This window comes from Canis lupus, chromosome 4 (assembly GCF_011100685.1).
Source record: "Canis lupus familiaris isolate Mischka breed German Shepherd chromosome 4, alternate assembly UU_Cfam_GSD_1.0, whole genome shotgun sequence".
Lineage (NCBI taxonomy): Eukaryota > Metazoa > Chordata > Mammalia > Carnivora > Canidae > Canis > Canis lupus.
In genome coordinates this window covers 33,287,826-33,302,093 of record NC_049225.1, presented here as the reverse complement: position 1 = coordinate 33,302,093, position 14,268 = coordinate 33,287,826, and the positions used below count along the sequence as shown (strand labels likewise).

At 59.1% G+C, this 14,268-nt stretch overlaps 1 protein-coding gene across 2 annotated transcripts; it reads right to left on the bottom strand.

Moving 5' to 3' along the window:
• Positions 1–2,764: 2,764 nt before the first annotated feature.
• On the bottom strand, positions 2,765–10,394 carry C4H10orf99 (chromosome 4 C10orf99 homolog). Of its 2 annotated transcripts, none has more exons than XM_038534501.1 (4): positions 10,243–10,394; positions 8,095–8,184; positions 7,001–7,171; positions 2,765–3,141 (listed from the first exon to the last, which is right to left on the bottom strand). In XM_038534501.1, exons 1-4 carry the CDS (start codon positions 10,310–10,312, stop codon positions 3,056–3,058), a joined length of 417 nt encoding a protein of 138 aa, XP_038390429.1. In that variant the 5' UTR covers positions 10,313–10,394; the 3' UTR covers positions 2,765–3,055. The 2 variants fall into 2 exon arrangements, with proteins under 2 accessions (XP_038390429.1, XP_038390430.1); XM_038534502.1 differs by having other exon boundaries at positions 7,001–7,168.
• Between the last annotated feature and the right edge of the window lie 3,874 nt (positions 10,395–14,268).

Sequence of the window (14,268 nt, the reverse complement as noted above, 5' to 3'; positions counted from 1 at the left end):
ACCTGGGGCCTCCTAGTCCTGTCCAGACAGGGTACATCCAGGCCAACCGGGCCCCCCCGACCCCGTGCTCCGAGCCCAGTACGCAGGCCCACCCCAGACAAGTCCTTCCCTGTCGTGAGTGGTTGTTCCGGAGCTCAGCAAGTGGACAGGGCCGCTCAGGGCGCCCAGGACAGGGCACGCGGAGGATTCCTTGTTGACAAGGACCAGGGAGCAAGACCTGACTGGGGCGTCGTCAGGTAACCTCGCCACGCACTCGTTTGTTCAGTCACTCCCCCGTCTCGCCAACTCCTACCCACGGAGGGCCCCCTCTGTCACGAGGCCTGTGTAGACGGGATGCCCCGGGGGCCCAGCCGTTGGGCTCCCAGTGCCTTGGATGACCCTCGCCCGTCGGCCGTTCCCTGCAGACTCAGTCTACCCTGGAGGGTAAAGTCCCCTGCCCCTCATTTACAACCGCGTGTTGCTGCTTCTGGGGGTGACATCCCACGGGGCGAGTGGGAAGGAAAGTTTGGGGCCTTGGCCAGCTGGCGCTGCGCCCGGGAATCTGCTCGGGAAGGGTCCCCGGTTTTCGCTGGCTTCCGGGGCTAGCGGCGTGGGGCAGGGGCGGGGGGCCACGGGGGTAGCCGCCTCAGCCCCCCTTGGCCTCCCCGATTTAGCCTGGGCTGCTCTGAGGGGCCGGCGACCCTGGAAGGGCCCCTGGGTCACCGCCCATCCTACCCGAGGCTGGTGTCCTGACTGCCGGGGGCTCGGAGCTGCGGGCGCCGCGTCTGGACCCCGCGGGGGAGCCTCCTCCTCCTCCCACCCGTGGGCTCCTCCTCTCTGCGGGTGTTCTGGGACCCACACGGCGCCCACACGGCACCCAGACTTCCCTACCGACACAGGGCGGCAGCTGAGGCTCCCGGGGCTGTGCTCGCCTGAGCAGAGGGCCACACGTAGCTCAGGGACCTGAGTCGTGTCCCTGGTCGGCGGGCAAGCACACGCGTTCAGCTGTGCGTGTGTGTTTCCCTCGCCTTCTCTGGGCGTCCCGACGGCCCCCAGCTGCTGCCGTCTACGCGGTGACCTCAGGTGTCCGCCCCGCCTTTCCCACTCCCTTCTTCACCCCAACACATGCAGTACACACACACATGCACATGCACACACGTGTACATACATGCACATACAATTCACATGCATGCACACACGTATACACATACACCTGGGGACACATACATGCACACATATACATGCACACACATAAATGCACGCATGCACACACATGCATATGCACACATACACCTGGGGACGCACATGCACATGCATACACATAAATGCACATGTGCACACATATGCACACATGCATGCACACGTGCACACATGTACATACACATGCTTGCACCTGCACACACGTATCCCTTCTGTAGCTTCCTCCCCTCGTCCAGCTCAAGTGTCAGCTCAGTTTTCCCTTCCCTCTCGGGTGCCCGGTCCTCTGTGGGTGCCCTGCACTCACACCGTGGTGCCTCTCAGCCCCCGAGGACTGCATTTGCTCACGTCTGAGCCTCGGGGCTGAGTGTGACCCGTGCTGAGTGTCACCCAGGGCTGCCGTGTGACCAGTGCTTACCCTGGGAACGAGTGAGTGGGTGGTGAGCCAGCCCGTGAGTGCAGACTCTGACTGGAAGTGACTGGCTTGGCCTAGAACCAGGTAAGGGCTGTGGCTTGCCCTGGAAGCCCTGAGCCTTGCACCCTGCTGTGGGGGCGGTGGAGAGGGGCTTCTCACCCTGGGGTGCCAGTGCTGGGGACTCAGCTGACAGGGAAGCTCTGCAGACAGATAAGCCTCTTAGACCTGGGCCATCTGTCGCCTCCAGCCGCAGCCCTGGCTCACGCGGGCACACACTCAGCCCCGGGGGGGAGGGTAGGGAAGGCAGGGACGCACCGAGCCAAGCCAGGCCCTTTGTGGGGACGTCACATCCACTTGTGAGCTGGGTCCCGGGCTCTGCATTTTGCAGGAAAGGGAACCACCTTGCCCAGGTCACAGGGAAGATCCTGGGCGGGACTGGAATGGGAGCCCTGGCTGTGGGACGAGGCCCCTTGCTATTGTTAGTGGCCCTTCCCAAGGTTAGACTTGGCTGGGATGAAGGGGTGGCCTGCAGGACGCGCTCCAGGGCCCGGCTCTCCTAGGGGAAAGCCGCGGCTCACACCCAGTCCTGACTTTCTCAAACGAGGACGTGCCTCGCATTGTGGTTGTTTACTCATTCGCTGTCTGTGAGCTTGAATGTTCTTTCCGGCGCACTGACACGGGGGAAGTTCGGAAGGGGTTCCCTCGGGGGCCGTCGGGTATAGGACGCCTAGAGGCTTCGTGCATCTCGGGACGACGGAGCCTCTGCAGACTCGGTTGCTGCTCTTGGGGGCCCGTCACCTTGCACCCCGGCAGCCCCAGAAGTGTCTGGATTTGTAGCTGCCCCAAGTCACAGGGGAATCTTGACCGTGAGCCCTCTCGGGGCCGGGTGGGGACTGAGGCCGGGTGGGCTGAACCTGAACAACCCTGAAAGTGGGTGGCGAGATTGGGGCCTGGCATCTGGAATAGCAGACCTTTCTCAGGGCCCTTCCTGTCCAAGGTGAAGCCCCCCCCCCCCAACATCCTAGCTCACCGCCATGAAGGCAGAAAAGGGCAGTGAAACCCATTGGTGCTGGTGACGGAAGGGTCTTTCCTCTCTGACCTTTACATCTCTGAGGCCAGCACGACCCCGGGGAGGCGAACTTACTGGTTCAAGAGCACACGGCAAGACAGGCATTCCAGAGTTTGGACCTTTGTATTCATGTCATGATTTCCAGAAAATTCTGGTTCAGGCTTTTCTAAAAGGCAGTATGGGCACAGTCCAGGCTGGCAGGCAAGACATGGTGCATCTTTAAGAGAAGAGGCTCGTGGTTCACCGGCAGAAGCTTCCATGGGCCAACGCTCTTGACGTCGTTGCTATCGGGCCCAGCAGCAAGAGGTGCATCCTGGAAGATGCGAGGCCTCTGGGCGCCTCAGCCACTGGGCGTGAGCGGCTGGGCTGCGTGCGTGCAGCCGTGTCGGGGGGCCTTAGACTTGCGGGAGAGCCCCCGGCACCACCCACTTGTGGGGCTCCGGCTTGAACTTACACGGTCTGCAGATCCTGACGGGGCGCCCTGGGAAGGAGAGAAGGTGCAGGCCAGGCAAGAGCCAGGGACGCGGGCAGACGGCGGGCCCGGAGACGAGAGAACACAGCTGAAGGTTCTAGGCGCCAAGAGCTTTTAAACGTCAAGGTGAGAATCCGAGCGTATCCGCTTCCCGGAGGCCCAGAAGGGGCCTTTCATGGCAAACGGGACTGGCTCGGGGTATAGTCCCGTCAGGGAGAGATGGAGAGATGGGTCTTATCGGCAGAAGATGGAGAGAAGGGGCTAAGGTTCTTTTTTTGGCGGGGGGGGGGGGGGGGGGGTCGTGACTAAGGGTCTAAAGCGGCTCTGCCAAGAACGGAGTCCACTGCAGCTGCCTCCTCCCCGGCAGCACCTCGCGGGCGTGGCGCATCTCAAAGCTATGCTTGCATCCTGACCCACCAGCCCGTTTATGGGAGGAACAGTCCACAAGAAAAACAAAAATAAAACAAAGAACCCTGCATGCATCAAACGGTTCTACATAGTTTAGTTTTGAATACCGGAAAGAAATTTCTGGAAACTAGCTGAATATTCCACGGTGGAGAAATAGCAGGTTAGTAATGGTACCTCACAATGGGACGCGGCTAGCGGTGAGGAAACCCGGTGAGTATGAGGACTGGGTGCCCATAGGAAGAGAAGTGCGCGGGATGTAAGTGTTCATTTTAAACGTGAAAAAGTAAGATATAGGGGCGCCTGAGTGGCTCAGCGGTTTAGCGCCACCTTCAGCTCAGGGCCTGATCCTGGAGACCCGGGATCGAGTCCCACATTGGGCTCCCTGCGTGGAGCCTGCTTCTCCCTCTGCCTGTGTCTCTGCCTCTCTCTCTCTCTCTGTCTCTCATGAATAAATGAATAAAATATTAAAAAAAAGAAAAAGTAAGATACAATAGAATAAAGCTGGGTACACCTGGTTGCATTTAAAAAAAACAAAAAACCAAAAGAGACACAAATGAGTGAAAAGAGTTGCTGAGTTGCTGTGATGAGATTATTCTTTTTTTTTTTTTCTCCTTCTGTTTCCAGATTATTACTATATGCAAGGTGGTGTGAGGGTTGAGAATGCAAATCTGGAGCCTGTTTTTGGATTCAGAGCTCAGGCCCTACCCTTTACGTACTAGCTGGGTGGCCCTCGACAAGTGCCACAACCTCTCTGTGCTTTGGCTCTTCACCTGTACAAGTGGGTAGAGTAATAGTATCTAACTCTCAAAATTGTTGTGAGTTAGTCAGAGTAAGTACCATAACTGCTGTATATATAACCACTGGCTACAAAAAAATAAATGTCCTTATCATAATGTATTCATAGCCCCATACCTTAATCTTAAATCAGTGCTAATATTGGTGTGGCTTTGGGCTTTTTTAAGAAAAGATTTTATTTATGTCATTCATGAGAGACACAGAGAGAGAAAAGCAGAGACACAGGCAGAGAGAGAAGCAGGCTCCATGCAGGGAGCCCAATGTGGGATTTGATCCCGGGGCTCCAGGATCACACCCTGGGCTGAAGGTGCCAAACTGCTGAGCCACCCAGGCTGCCCCTGGCTTTGTGTTTTTTTTCTCCCTATTTGCAAGTGCTTTCATTTTCCAAATGTGATTGTCACAGTAATTTACAGTGTAAAGTAGTCTTTCATATTGATATCATCCTGATGGAGGATGATGGAGGATGACGATTTCCTGAATACTGCTCCCCTGCCCCCCTCCGGTCCCCAGGGCTCCCTTCTCTGGCTCTCACCATAAATATGGTGTTTGACTTATTGCAAATAAGATGGCAATTCTCCACCCTCTTTTGTAGCGTGACCTTGTGGCTTCTCCCACTAAGGTATGGGGTCTCTTCCTCTGCTCCTTCCATCTGGGCTGCCCTGGTGGCTTGCTTTGGCCAACTGAAGGCAGCAGAGATAACAGTGGGCCAGTTCGGAGGCCTCGAGGGGCCTTGGGTGCTTCCACTCCTAGGAGGAACCCTGCAGCTCCTGCCAACAAGCGTGGGCTAGCGTGTTGGAGGATGAGAGACCACGTGGAGGAGGGTCCAGGCGCCTGACTGAGACCGCCCCAGACCTGCGGGCCGCTGACCCCCAAACATGGGAGGGAGCCCAGCCAAGGTGAGCACAATGGCGCAGCGTACCCTTGGAAGAATGAAGGAGTGGGGCTAATAGTCGAGGAACTGCTCAGCTGACCCTCAGATTCATGGCAAATAAGAAATAAATGTTATTTTGAGCCACTAGAGTTGGGAGTGTTTTTGTTTCTTTTTAAGATTTTATTTGAGGGCAGCCCGGGGGGCTCAGCGGTTTAGCACCTGCCTTCGGCCCAGGGTGTGATCCTGGGTCCTGGGATCGAGTCCCACGTCAGACTCCCTGCATGGAGCCTTCTTCTCCCTCTGCCTGCCTTCTCCCTCCCTCCCTTCTCTGTCTGCCTGTGTGTGTGTCTCTCATGAATTAATAAATAAAATCTTAACAAAAAAAAGATTTTATTTGAGAGAGAGAGAGGGCCACAGAGAGAGCTTGAGCAAGGGGCAGAGGGAGAAGCAGAGTCCCCACCAAGTGTGCCCGTGTCCCTGCCTCTCTCTGTGTCTCTCATGAATAAATAAAATCTTTAAAAATTTTTTTAAAATGCCGCCATGAGGTGCTACTGTTCAGATCGATATAAACTTTTTACAGCCTCTGGAAAAGTTTGTTTGTTTTAGTAAATTGGGAAATTCAGCCTATTGGCCCTTCATTCAGCCTGTTGCTCTCTGGTGCTGGTTCGGGTAGCCCCGCGGGCCTAGCCCTGCGCTTACGGGTAAAGCGAGGCCCAGAGAGGCCGCTCTCCACGCGGGCACATGCGTGTGGCAGCTGCTGGCAGCTCGGGGACATCCTCTGGGCACCCTCGGCCGTTGTCTCTTTGGACAGGCAGGTGCACATACACGCGCCGATGTTGGGGAACCTAAGTCCGGAGGCTGAGGTGCCCCCGCCGGGCGCACTGGGCCCTGCAGCATCTGGCACACGGCCCTGGGTGAGCCCCAGGTGAGCCCCGGGTGAGGCCGGAGGGTGCTGCTGGAAGGAGGCCTGGGCAAGGAGGCAGGGGCTCCGGCTCCCCGGGGGGACACCGCTGGCCTCCTGCTCCAGGTGCCCTGGGCAGGGCTCCCGCCGGCTCAGTGGCAATAGAGGGGTGACTTATAGGGCACCCGGCTGAGAGCTGACCTTACAGGCATGGCCTCACTGGCTCCTTCCACAGCCTGCCAAGGGGACTCCATGGTCACGGCCCTGCACAGGCGAGGAGACGGCTCAGTGGGGCTGGGGATCTGCTTAGGGCGCAGCTGGCAGGGGTGCGGCAGGGACTGCAAGCCAGGGGGCAAGTGTGAGGTCCTGGACGTGTGCGTGTTTTCGTGAGCCCCCACCAGGAACCTGCCCTCTGTGGAGGGGGCAGCGTGTGGTGGTGGAGAGAGAGGCGGGCACACCTGGGCTCCTGGCTCGGCCTCAGAGTCTTTCTGAGCCTCAGTTTCCCAATCTGTAAAAACGGTGACAACGCGTCCCTGGGTGTTTCCCAGGATCTACATGAGATCACGTAAGAAGGGCCCAATAAAAAGTTTTGTTTTGCCCTTTTTGTTCGGAGTCGTTGGCAAGTTTCTGCAATGGAGTCACAGTCTGTGCGAACAGGAGACCCAGAGGCAACACGGAAGCCATGTGCCCAGAGGAGGCTGAAGTGTTGAGTGACTAACAGAACAGCTGTTAGCTGGCGGTGTTTCCTGGGAACTGTGTGCGTGCGCACGCGTGCATGCGTGTGCATGAATGTGCACGTGTGTGTATGTGCAATGTGTGTGTGTGAATGTGCAGGTGTGTGTGTGCGTGTGTGTGCATGTGTGTGTGTGCATGTGCGTGCGTGCAGCCCTCACCTCTTCTTACGGCCCGTGGATGAGTCCATGCAGGGGCGGGTCTGGAGCCGGACGCCTCTCTCTTCCCGGGTTTGGTCTCATGGGCCCATCCTCCAGGCTCCGTGGGGAGCAGAGCTGCCCCGGGCCCTGCTCCCTCCTCTCCAGCCCTGCGTGTGGGGTGTGTGAGCGCTGCTGGGGTTGGCAAAGAGGGGCTGTCAGCTTCTCCAAGGAAGCGGCCTGAGGCTCCTCTGCTGTCCCTGCCCAGCCAGGCTCCTGCTGGGTCACGACCCCTGAAGGTCAGCTGGGGGTGGCCTGAGGCCCTGGGGCTGGTTGTGGGCGGGCGGCAGGGTCCCCGTCCTTAGCAGCAGGCCTGCGGCTCCAGGCTATGCAGCTTCCCCGGCCCCCCACCCCAGGTCCTGCCCCAGCGCCCCCCAAGGCCCGCGGACCTCTGCGCTAACTCAGCAGGCAGCAGTGGCCCCCGGGCTGGGCCAGTGCCGGGGACTGGGTGCCTGCAGCAGGGCCTGTGTCCCTCACACCTGGGCCCAGCCTGTGGGCAGGTGCGCTCGCTCCTCCAGGCCTCCCCCGGGCACGGAGTCCAGCTGAGCACCTGTGGCCCGCCCCCCGAGGACCCTCCCCCCCCCCCCCCCCGCAGAGGCTGTGCCCCCCCAGGCCGCCCTGCCTGGGTAGCAGCTCCCGTGAACACCGCAGGCTCACCCGCCTCCCCGCCTTCCGTGGCGCCCCTTCCCCTCGTGCCTGCCGCTCCTCCTGCCCGAACCCTCCTCTCTGCATCCCTCCCTCCTGCTCCCTGCCTCTGTCCGATGCCTCCCACGGGGCAGCGGGGGGTGGGGGTGAGGTGGGGGGTGTCCTGGTACCATTTTCAAACTGCATTCTGTTCTTTCTCTTCACAGGACGAATTTAGTCCAAAATGATTACTTCTTTGACTCTTTTTGGGGGTGGGTTCTGTTTCCCCCATTAAACCAGAAGTTCCATGAGCCCCAGACCACACTACTGCGGCCCCTGCACGCGGGGCACCCACAGTGGGGTGGGGCCTGACCCACCTGTCCCAGCTGTCCCATCCCCTGGAGCCTCCTCCCACCGCGGGGTGCGGGGCTTACCTGTCTGGGTCGTCAGGACCAGCCTGGGAGCTCGGGTGCAGCAGAGCCTGCCACTCCAGGGCTTGCCAACGTGCTGGGACAGCCTCCTCCCTGAGGGTGGGCACAGAGGGCCGAGACCCCCCTCAGCGTGCAGGCGGCCCCCATGGGCCGGGTCTGGGAAGGAGCCCAAGATGCAAGGGTCCCGGGGCTATTTATTCGAGGAAACTCAGGACAGGCCGGGGGATCAGAGGGCCTGGGGAAAGGGTGGGCTCGGGGGTGATTTTTTTTTTTTTTTTTTTGGCAGAAATGACAAAAGTCAGTGCGGACAGATGCTGTCTTTGTCACATTCCCGTCTCCAAAAATCAGCACTGTCACTCAGAGTGTCTACGCCTGTGGACCCCGTACCCTCCCTCCAGCAATCCAGCCTCAGAAAATTATCTTAAACACAAAGACAGGCCTCATACACACATAGGCTTTCACCACGCACTTCACATGGTGCCAAGCTGTGAGCCCCCTACATGTCCAAGCATGAGATGCATCATAGCACATTTCCCTGATGGCAAGTCATACCTAAAAATATGACTTAAATGAACAACTGTGGGGCCTGTGCCAGGGACACTCCTAGGTGGATGGGAGACTCTACAGGGGGAGTTATTTATCCTCAATGAGTTGTCATAAGGTAGCAGTGGCCGCCTCTCCCCTACCCTCAAGTTAGAGGTCTAAGGAATTGCATTGCCTCGTGCTGTGGGGTCGAGGAATCCGAATCACTGTTTTCCGTAGGACACGTAGCGATGCTCACGGCAGTAACTGCAGAAGACAAATACTCCCTGTAGCCCTAGTGCTCGGAGAGGCTCACTGCTGACCTTGTGCTCTCAGGACAATCGTGATCATAAGTATTTTTGGTGATTATAATAATATGATGATTAAAAAAAAAAAAAAAAGAAGGCAGCCCGGGTGGCTCAGCGGTTTAGAGCCGTCTTCAGCCCACGGTGTGATGCTGGAGACCCGGGATCGAGTCCCACGTCGGGCTCCCGGCATGGAGCCTGCTTCTCCCTCTGCCTGGTCTCTGCCTCTCTCTCTATGTCTCTCACGAATAAATAAATAAAATCTTTTTAAAAAAAGAGAAAGTGTGTGATTATCTTGATCACATTCATTAACATTTTTTTTAAAAAATTTAAACATTGGGATCCCTGGGTGGTGCAGCGGTTTAGCGCCTGCCTTTGGCCCAGGGTGCGATCCTAGAAGCCCGGGATCGAATCCCACATCGGGCTCCCGGTGCATGGGGCCTGCTTCTCCCTCTGCCTGTGTCTCTGCCTCTCTCTCTCTGTGACTATCATAAATAAATAAATAAAATTAAAAAAAAATTTAAACATTAAAAAAGAGATAATGACCATGACCATATAGAGATACATCAATCTCAAAAAACAAAACAAAACAAAACAAAACAAAAAACAAGCTTGCCTGCAACATTAAAACGACATAAAGCGTTGGACATGGTTATCCTCGAGTCAGGAGGGTCATGGGTATTTTTTGCCCCGTCTATGTCTGTGCCCCCAACTCCAGCACGTGTCAAAATCACCGTCAGAAAGATGATACAGGTGAGCAGTGTCTAGAGGGTTCGGCAAGAGAAGCAGCTCAAAACGCAACTTGGACCAAGAAGGGCAGGAGAGCGGAGCGGTGCCCGGCACAGAGGCGCGAGGCCTCGCTGCTGCCAAGCACGCCCCGGCCCTCACACGCACCGTCTGCGGCACACGCCTGCCGGGCACGAGCCTCGGGGGTGTTCAGGCTCACACGGTTCACTCACTCGCTCGCCCATTCATTCATTCAGTGCAGATTTACTGTCCTGAGAGCACTGAGGCAAGAGGGCGGCTCCCGCGCCTGCAGTGGGGCAGGATTGAGGGGTACGGACCCCCCCTTGCCGGGAGGCCGTGGGCTCGCATCGCCCCTACATCCCTCGTGCACGTCGGGGGGCAGGGGAGCTGGGGCTGTGGATGCCCCTGTGCGGCGCTGCCCCTGTGCACGGAGGTGCCTGCGACCTGTCTCCCCAGGCCCGGGCCCGCCCGCCCGCGGGGTTCGGGGGGGTCGGGGTGCAGCCGGGCCTCTGACATTTCCTGCTCCCAGCCTGCCCAGGCCCCGCTCAGGAGCCAGCGCCCTGGGGAGCAGCCCTACCTTCCGCGGCGAAGGTGGAGAAGCAGAGGAGGATGATGCAGAGCAGCCTGGAGACGACCAGCAGCCTCATGGTGGGGCGACCCCGGGACCCCACTGTGCAAGTGCAACCCGTGCCGCCGCCCGCATTTATGGGGCGCCGCGGTGAGGTGTTTCCCGGTGGGCAGGGCGCAGCGTGGCATTCTCATAAAGGGTAGGGTCAGCCGCTCCCAGGAGGAAGCAGCAAAGCCGCTGTTGGAGGTGAGGGTACTCGGGGAGCCCGGCCGCCGGCAGCTGGGAAACTCCAGGGAAGGGCCACTCCCGCTGTTGAACGTTAACTTTTAGTGTCAGTAATAGTCCCCCAAGCGCAGGCGGCTCCCAAGGTGCGGCAGGGAGGGCCCCCCCCCCCCCCCCCCCCCCCCCCCCCCCCCCCCGGCTCCGGCCGGGGCCACGCTGGGGGCGCGGGGCCTGGAGCCGCATGGCTTGGCCTGCGGTCCCGCCTGGGCACCCCACAGCCCGGACCCCGAACCCGCCGTCGGGAGGGCTTCCCGGGGACGTGGGCTTCCCGGAAAGGAGGATGCGTGTGCCAGGCCGTGTGCGCCCTGCCCGGCGGTTAGGGATGCAGCTGTTAGGGCTGCGGCTGGGCCTGTAGGGACATTTAGGCTGAAACAGAAAGGCACAGCCTGAGCGCAGATGTGGAGGAAGGGGACACCTTAGGGGGTGGGCACAGGGGTGAGTCCCCCGATGCCCCGGGGCCCGTTTTGTGGGGCAGGCCATGCACTAGGCCTGGAGACGGGGACGCTGTGCCTGGCCTCGGGGGGCGCGCTGGGGAGGCACCGCGCGGAGATGCAGTCTGTTTGTCCTCCTGGTAGCATGTCTGTGCGTCCTTCTAACGACCTAATGGCCGTCTGGTCTCTGGCCTAGAAGGACGCCTGGGAAGACGTCGGCATCCGGTTCGGTGCCCGGGATCTTGCGGGTTCCTGGCAGCCAGGTCACACACTGCCTGCTGCCCGGGCCTGCCCCGGGGGCACCTCCCTGGCGCTCCTCTCTTGCCAGAGATCAGAGATGCTCTTTAAAGATTTTATGTATTCTTGAAAAAATTAACAGAAAGATTAACACTAGTTGATAGTGATAGAGATAAAAATTTAAGCACTGATGTAGCATGAATAGAATTGTATAATGTTTATGAATTTATTTTTTCTATTTCCTTTTCCCCTTCTTCTGGCCCTTTGTAAATTTTAAAAAATTATTTATTCATGAGAGACACAGAGAGAAGCAGAGGGAGAAGCAGGCTCCCTGCAGGGAGCCCAATGCGGGACTCAATCCCAGGACCCCGGGGGTCACGGCCTGAGCCGAAGGTGGATGCTCAGCCGCTGAGCCCTCCAGGTGCCCCCCGAGATACAGTTTAAACCACATGCTCGGAGAGCTTGGTGAGCAAATCAGTGGTGGGGGATGCTCCTTGAAAGTCACCTTCTGTGCATTTACAGAAACCACATAGGAAACTGGTTGGGCCACTGGGCTTAAGGGCGAGTCATGGGTTGGTCATCTGGCCAGCCGCCACCTGGTTCCCTCCCAGCCGCGCTGCGAAGCCTGCCAGCTGTGCTGAGCCGCGGCACCGGGCGGCGGAGGCGTGGGAAGCCCCGGGGCCCACTGGGTGCCCAGGAGGGATCGGGCAGCCACCCGCCGGCAGGAGGCCGGGGACTGGTGGGCCTGCGTTGCCTTCGCCAGGCCCCGCTGTTCCCCTTAGCTTGCAGGGCACGGCTCTACAAACTGCCCCGTTTCCTGAAGACGGTCCTTGAGATGAGCGTCGCCCCCGAGGGCCACAGCAAGCACCATCGCCACCACTTTATTTCTCTGCGGGGTCCCTCGGGTGCTGCTCACCTGTCATAGTAGGTCCTTTGCGGCGGCCGGTTCATGGTTTGCTTTGGGCAAAGGATCACCCGGGGAGACGGGAGCCACTGGCCTGCGGGGTAGGGCAGCTTGCCTGTGGGTTAGGGCACCTTGCCGCTGGCCTGGGGCTCACGGGTGCAGAAGCCCACTGTCGGGGAGCGGAGGGAGCGGCCTGGGCCCACCGGCTCGGGAAGGGTCCCCAGGACCCCGCTGCTCAACTGTGGAGCCACAAACGACACCGTGTCGTCAGCGGCTTTCTTCTCGGCACATCTGCTCCTTGTCGGCTCCCACGGCTACGGGCCGGCGGGTGTTCCCGGGACCATGTTTCATTAAATGGGGAGAAGGGAGCCGGGTGTCGGATTGCACCCCGCTTTTTAAGCGCTTAGGAGAACTTGCTGAATTTAACACAGGGTGTGAAGTACCAGTTCCACTCCAAACTCCTGTTCCCCGGAGACAATCACTGTTCACAAAATTTCACCTCCTTTTCTCTTTTTTCAACATTTCAAAGATAGCTATCGACTTCCTACTTTAAAAAAGGAAGAAACACCTTTGGCTCTTTGACATGTCACAAAGTCGGGAGAGGTGAAAATGAGAAGCATTTTTAACAGGAACACCTGTTAGTTTTCAGCGACTGCACTTTGGGTATAAAAATAAGAGGACCTTAGGCTCCGAATCGTTTCTGAAGACGGGTCTTGAACGCTGGTGAGCCTTCCGGGGGGACTCCGGGAGCCCATGTGACGCGCGGGGGGACTTATGAGGAAGGGAACAATTTTCGGGGTCCAGCTTCCGACGGCTGGAGTCCCCACCTGCATGGGTGGGCCCTTCGCCGTGTCCGCCTCCCTCTCGGCCTGGGTCGCGCTTTCCCCCAGAAGATGGCTTATGGGCCTGCAGCGCATCACAGGATGCACCTTCCTTTATTTGCTTAGTGGATTGTGATCCGTTTGCAACAGGAGCCAGGACGCTGGGCGCCCCCCGTCCCCCAGCAGGTGCTGAAGGGTGACCTTGCCACAAGGGAAGTGGGGGCTCCCTCGCCTCCTGGGGGGAAGCTGACGCCTGGCCCCCGGGCCGCTCCTCTCCTGGCCTTGCCTCCCCAAGCCTCTCCCCTTAGGGTCCCCTACGAGGTCCCCCGACCTTCCTCGTGGCCGCCGGCTCCCTGGGTCTTGCCCAGCCGTCCCTTCCACCCCTGCCCTGGGTCACCGGGGGGGGGGGGGGGTCCTGCTGGGCCCTCAGCTCCTCATGCTAGAGGCACCTGGGCGACGAGGCCTGTGGCCACCCGACGCCATCTGGTGGGAGCGACCTCTTGGCTGCTTCCCTGCCGTTTGCCCCCCGTGCTCACACCTGCCGGTCGCTTCAGCCTGGAGCTGGGGGGCTGGGGGGGCCCAGGGCCTGGTCTGCAGGTTCTGTCTCCTAGCTCCCTCACCCTCCAGCCACAGGATCCAGGGCTCTAACCGAGCGTTTTAGCCTGTGCTCGACTGCTCGTGTCCGCAGCCTGGCCTCTGGGAACGAGGAGCTGGAGCTGGAGGGGCCTCCCGACAGCGGGAAGGCCCTGCCCCCTGCACCGGAGCAGCCCGGGCTCCTGGGATCCAGGCCTGCCTGTGTGTGTCTGGGCCCCTCATGAATAAATAAAATCTTAAAAAAAAAACCAGTAAACGATCAGGCGCCATTGCCAGGAGAGGGTGCACAGCTTTCCTCGCCTTTGTTCACAGCATCCTGTCTCCAAAACCTACCTCCCCCTCGTGTTCACGGGTGTATGACGCTTAAGGCGGACAATGGTTGTCTTTCGCTGCCACAATTCAGGGCAAGTTAAAAAAAAACCCAAAAACCCAGCACCCTGAAATGCAGGCCTCGGCGAGGAACAGCGGGTGCAGGAGGGTGCGGGCGGGGAGAGCTGGGAGCTGGGCGCCCCGCGGGGTGGCAGCAGGCTTCCCGGAGGACAACGTGCCCTCCGTGCTGTCCCCCCGGGAACTCCAGTCCTGAGGTTGCGGCCACCGCGCGTCCGGGCTCTGGGGACTTCGAGACCCTGCGGAGAGACGTGCCCGGGCTCTCAAGGGGAGAGACGTCTTGCTTTCTGGGTCTTTCCGCTACCTTCCTAAAACCTGAAAAGCTTGTTTTAGCATTCCCATGTTTCCTCTCTTTGTATGTACTTTCCTTTAAAAAAAT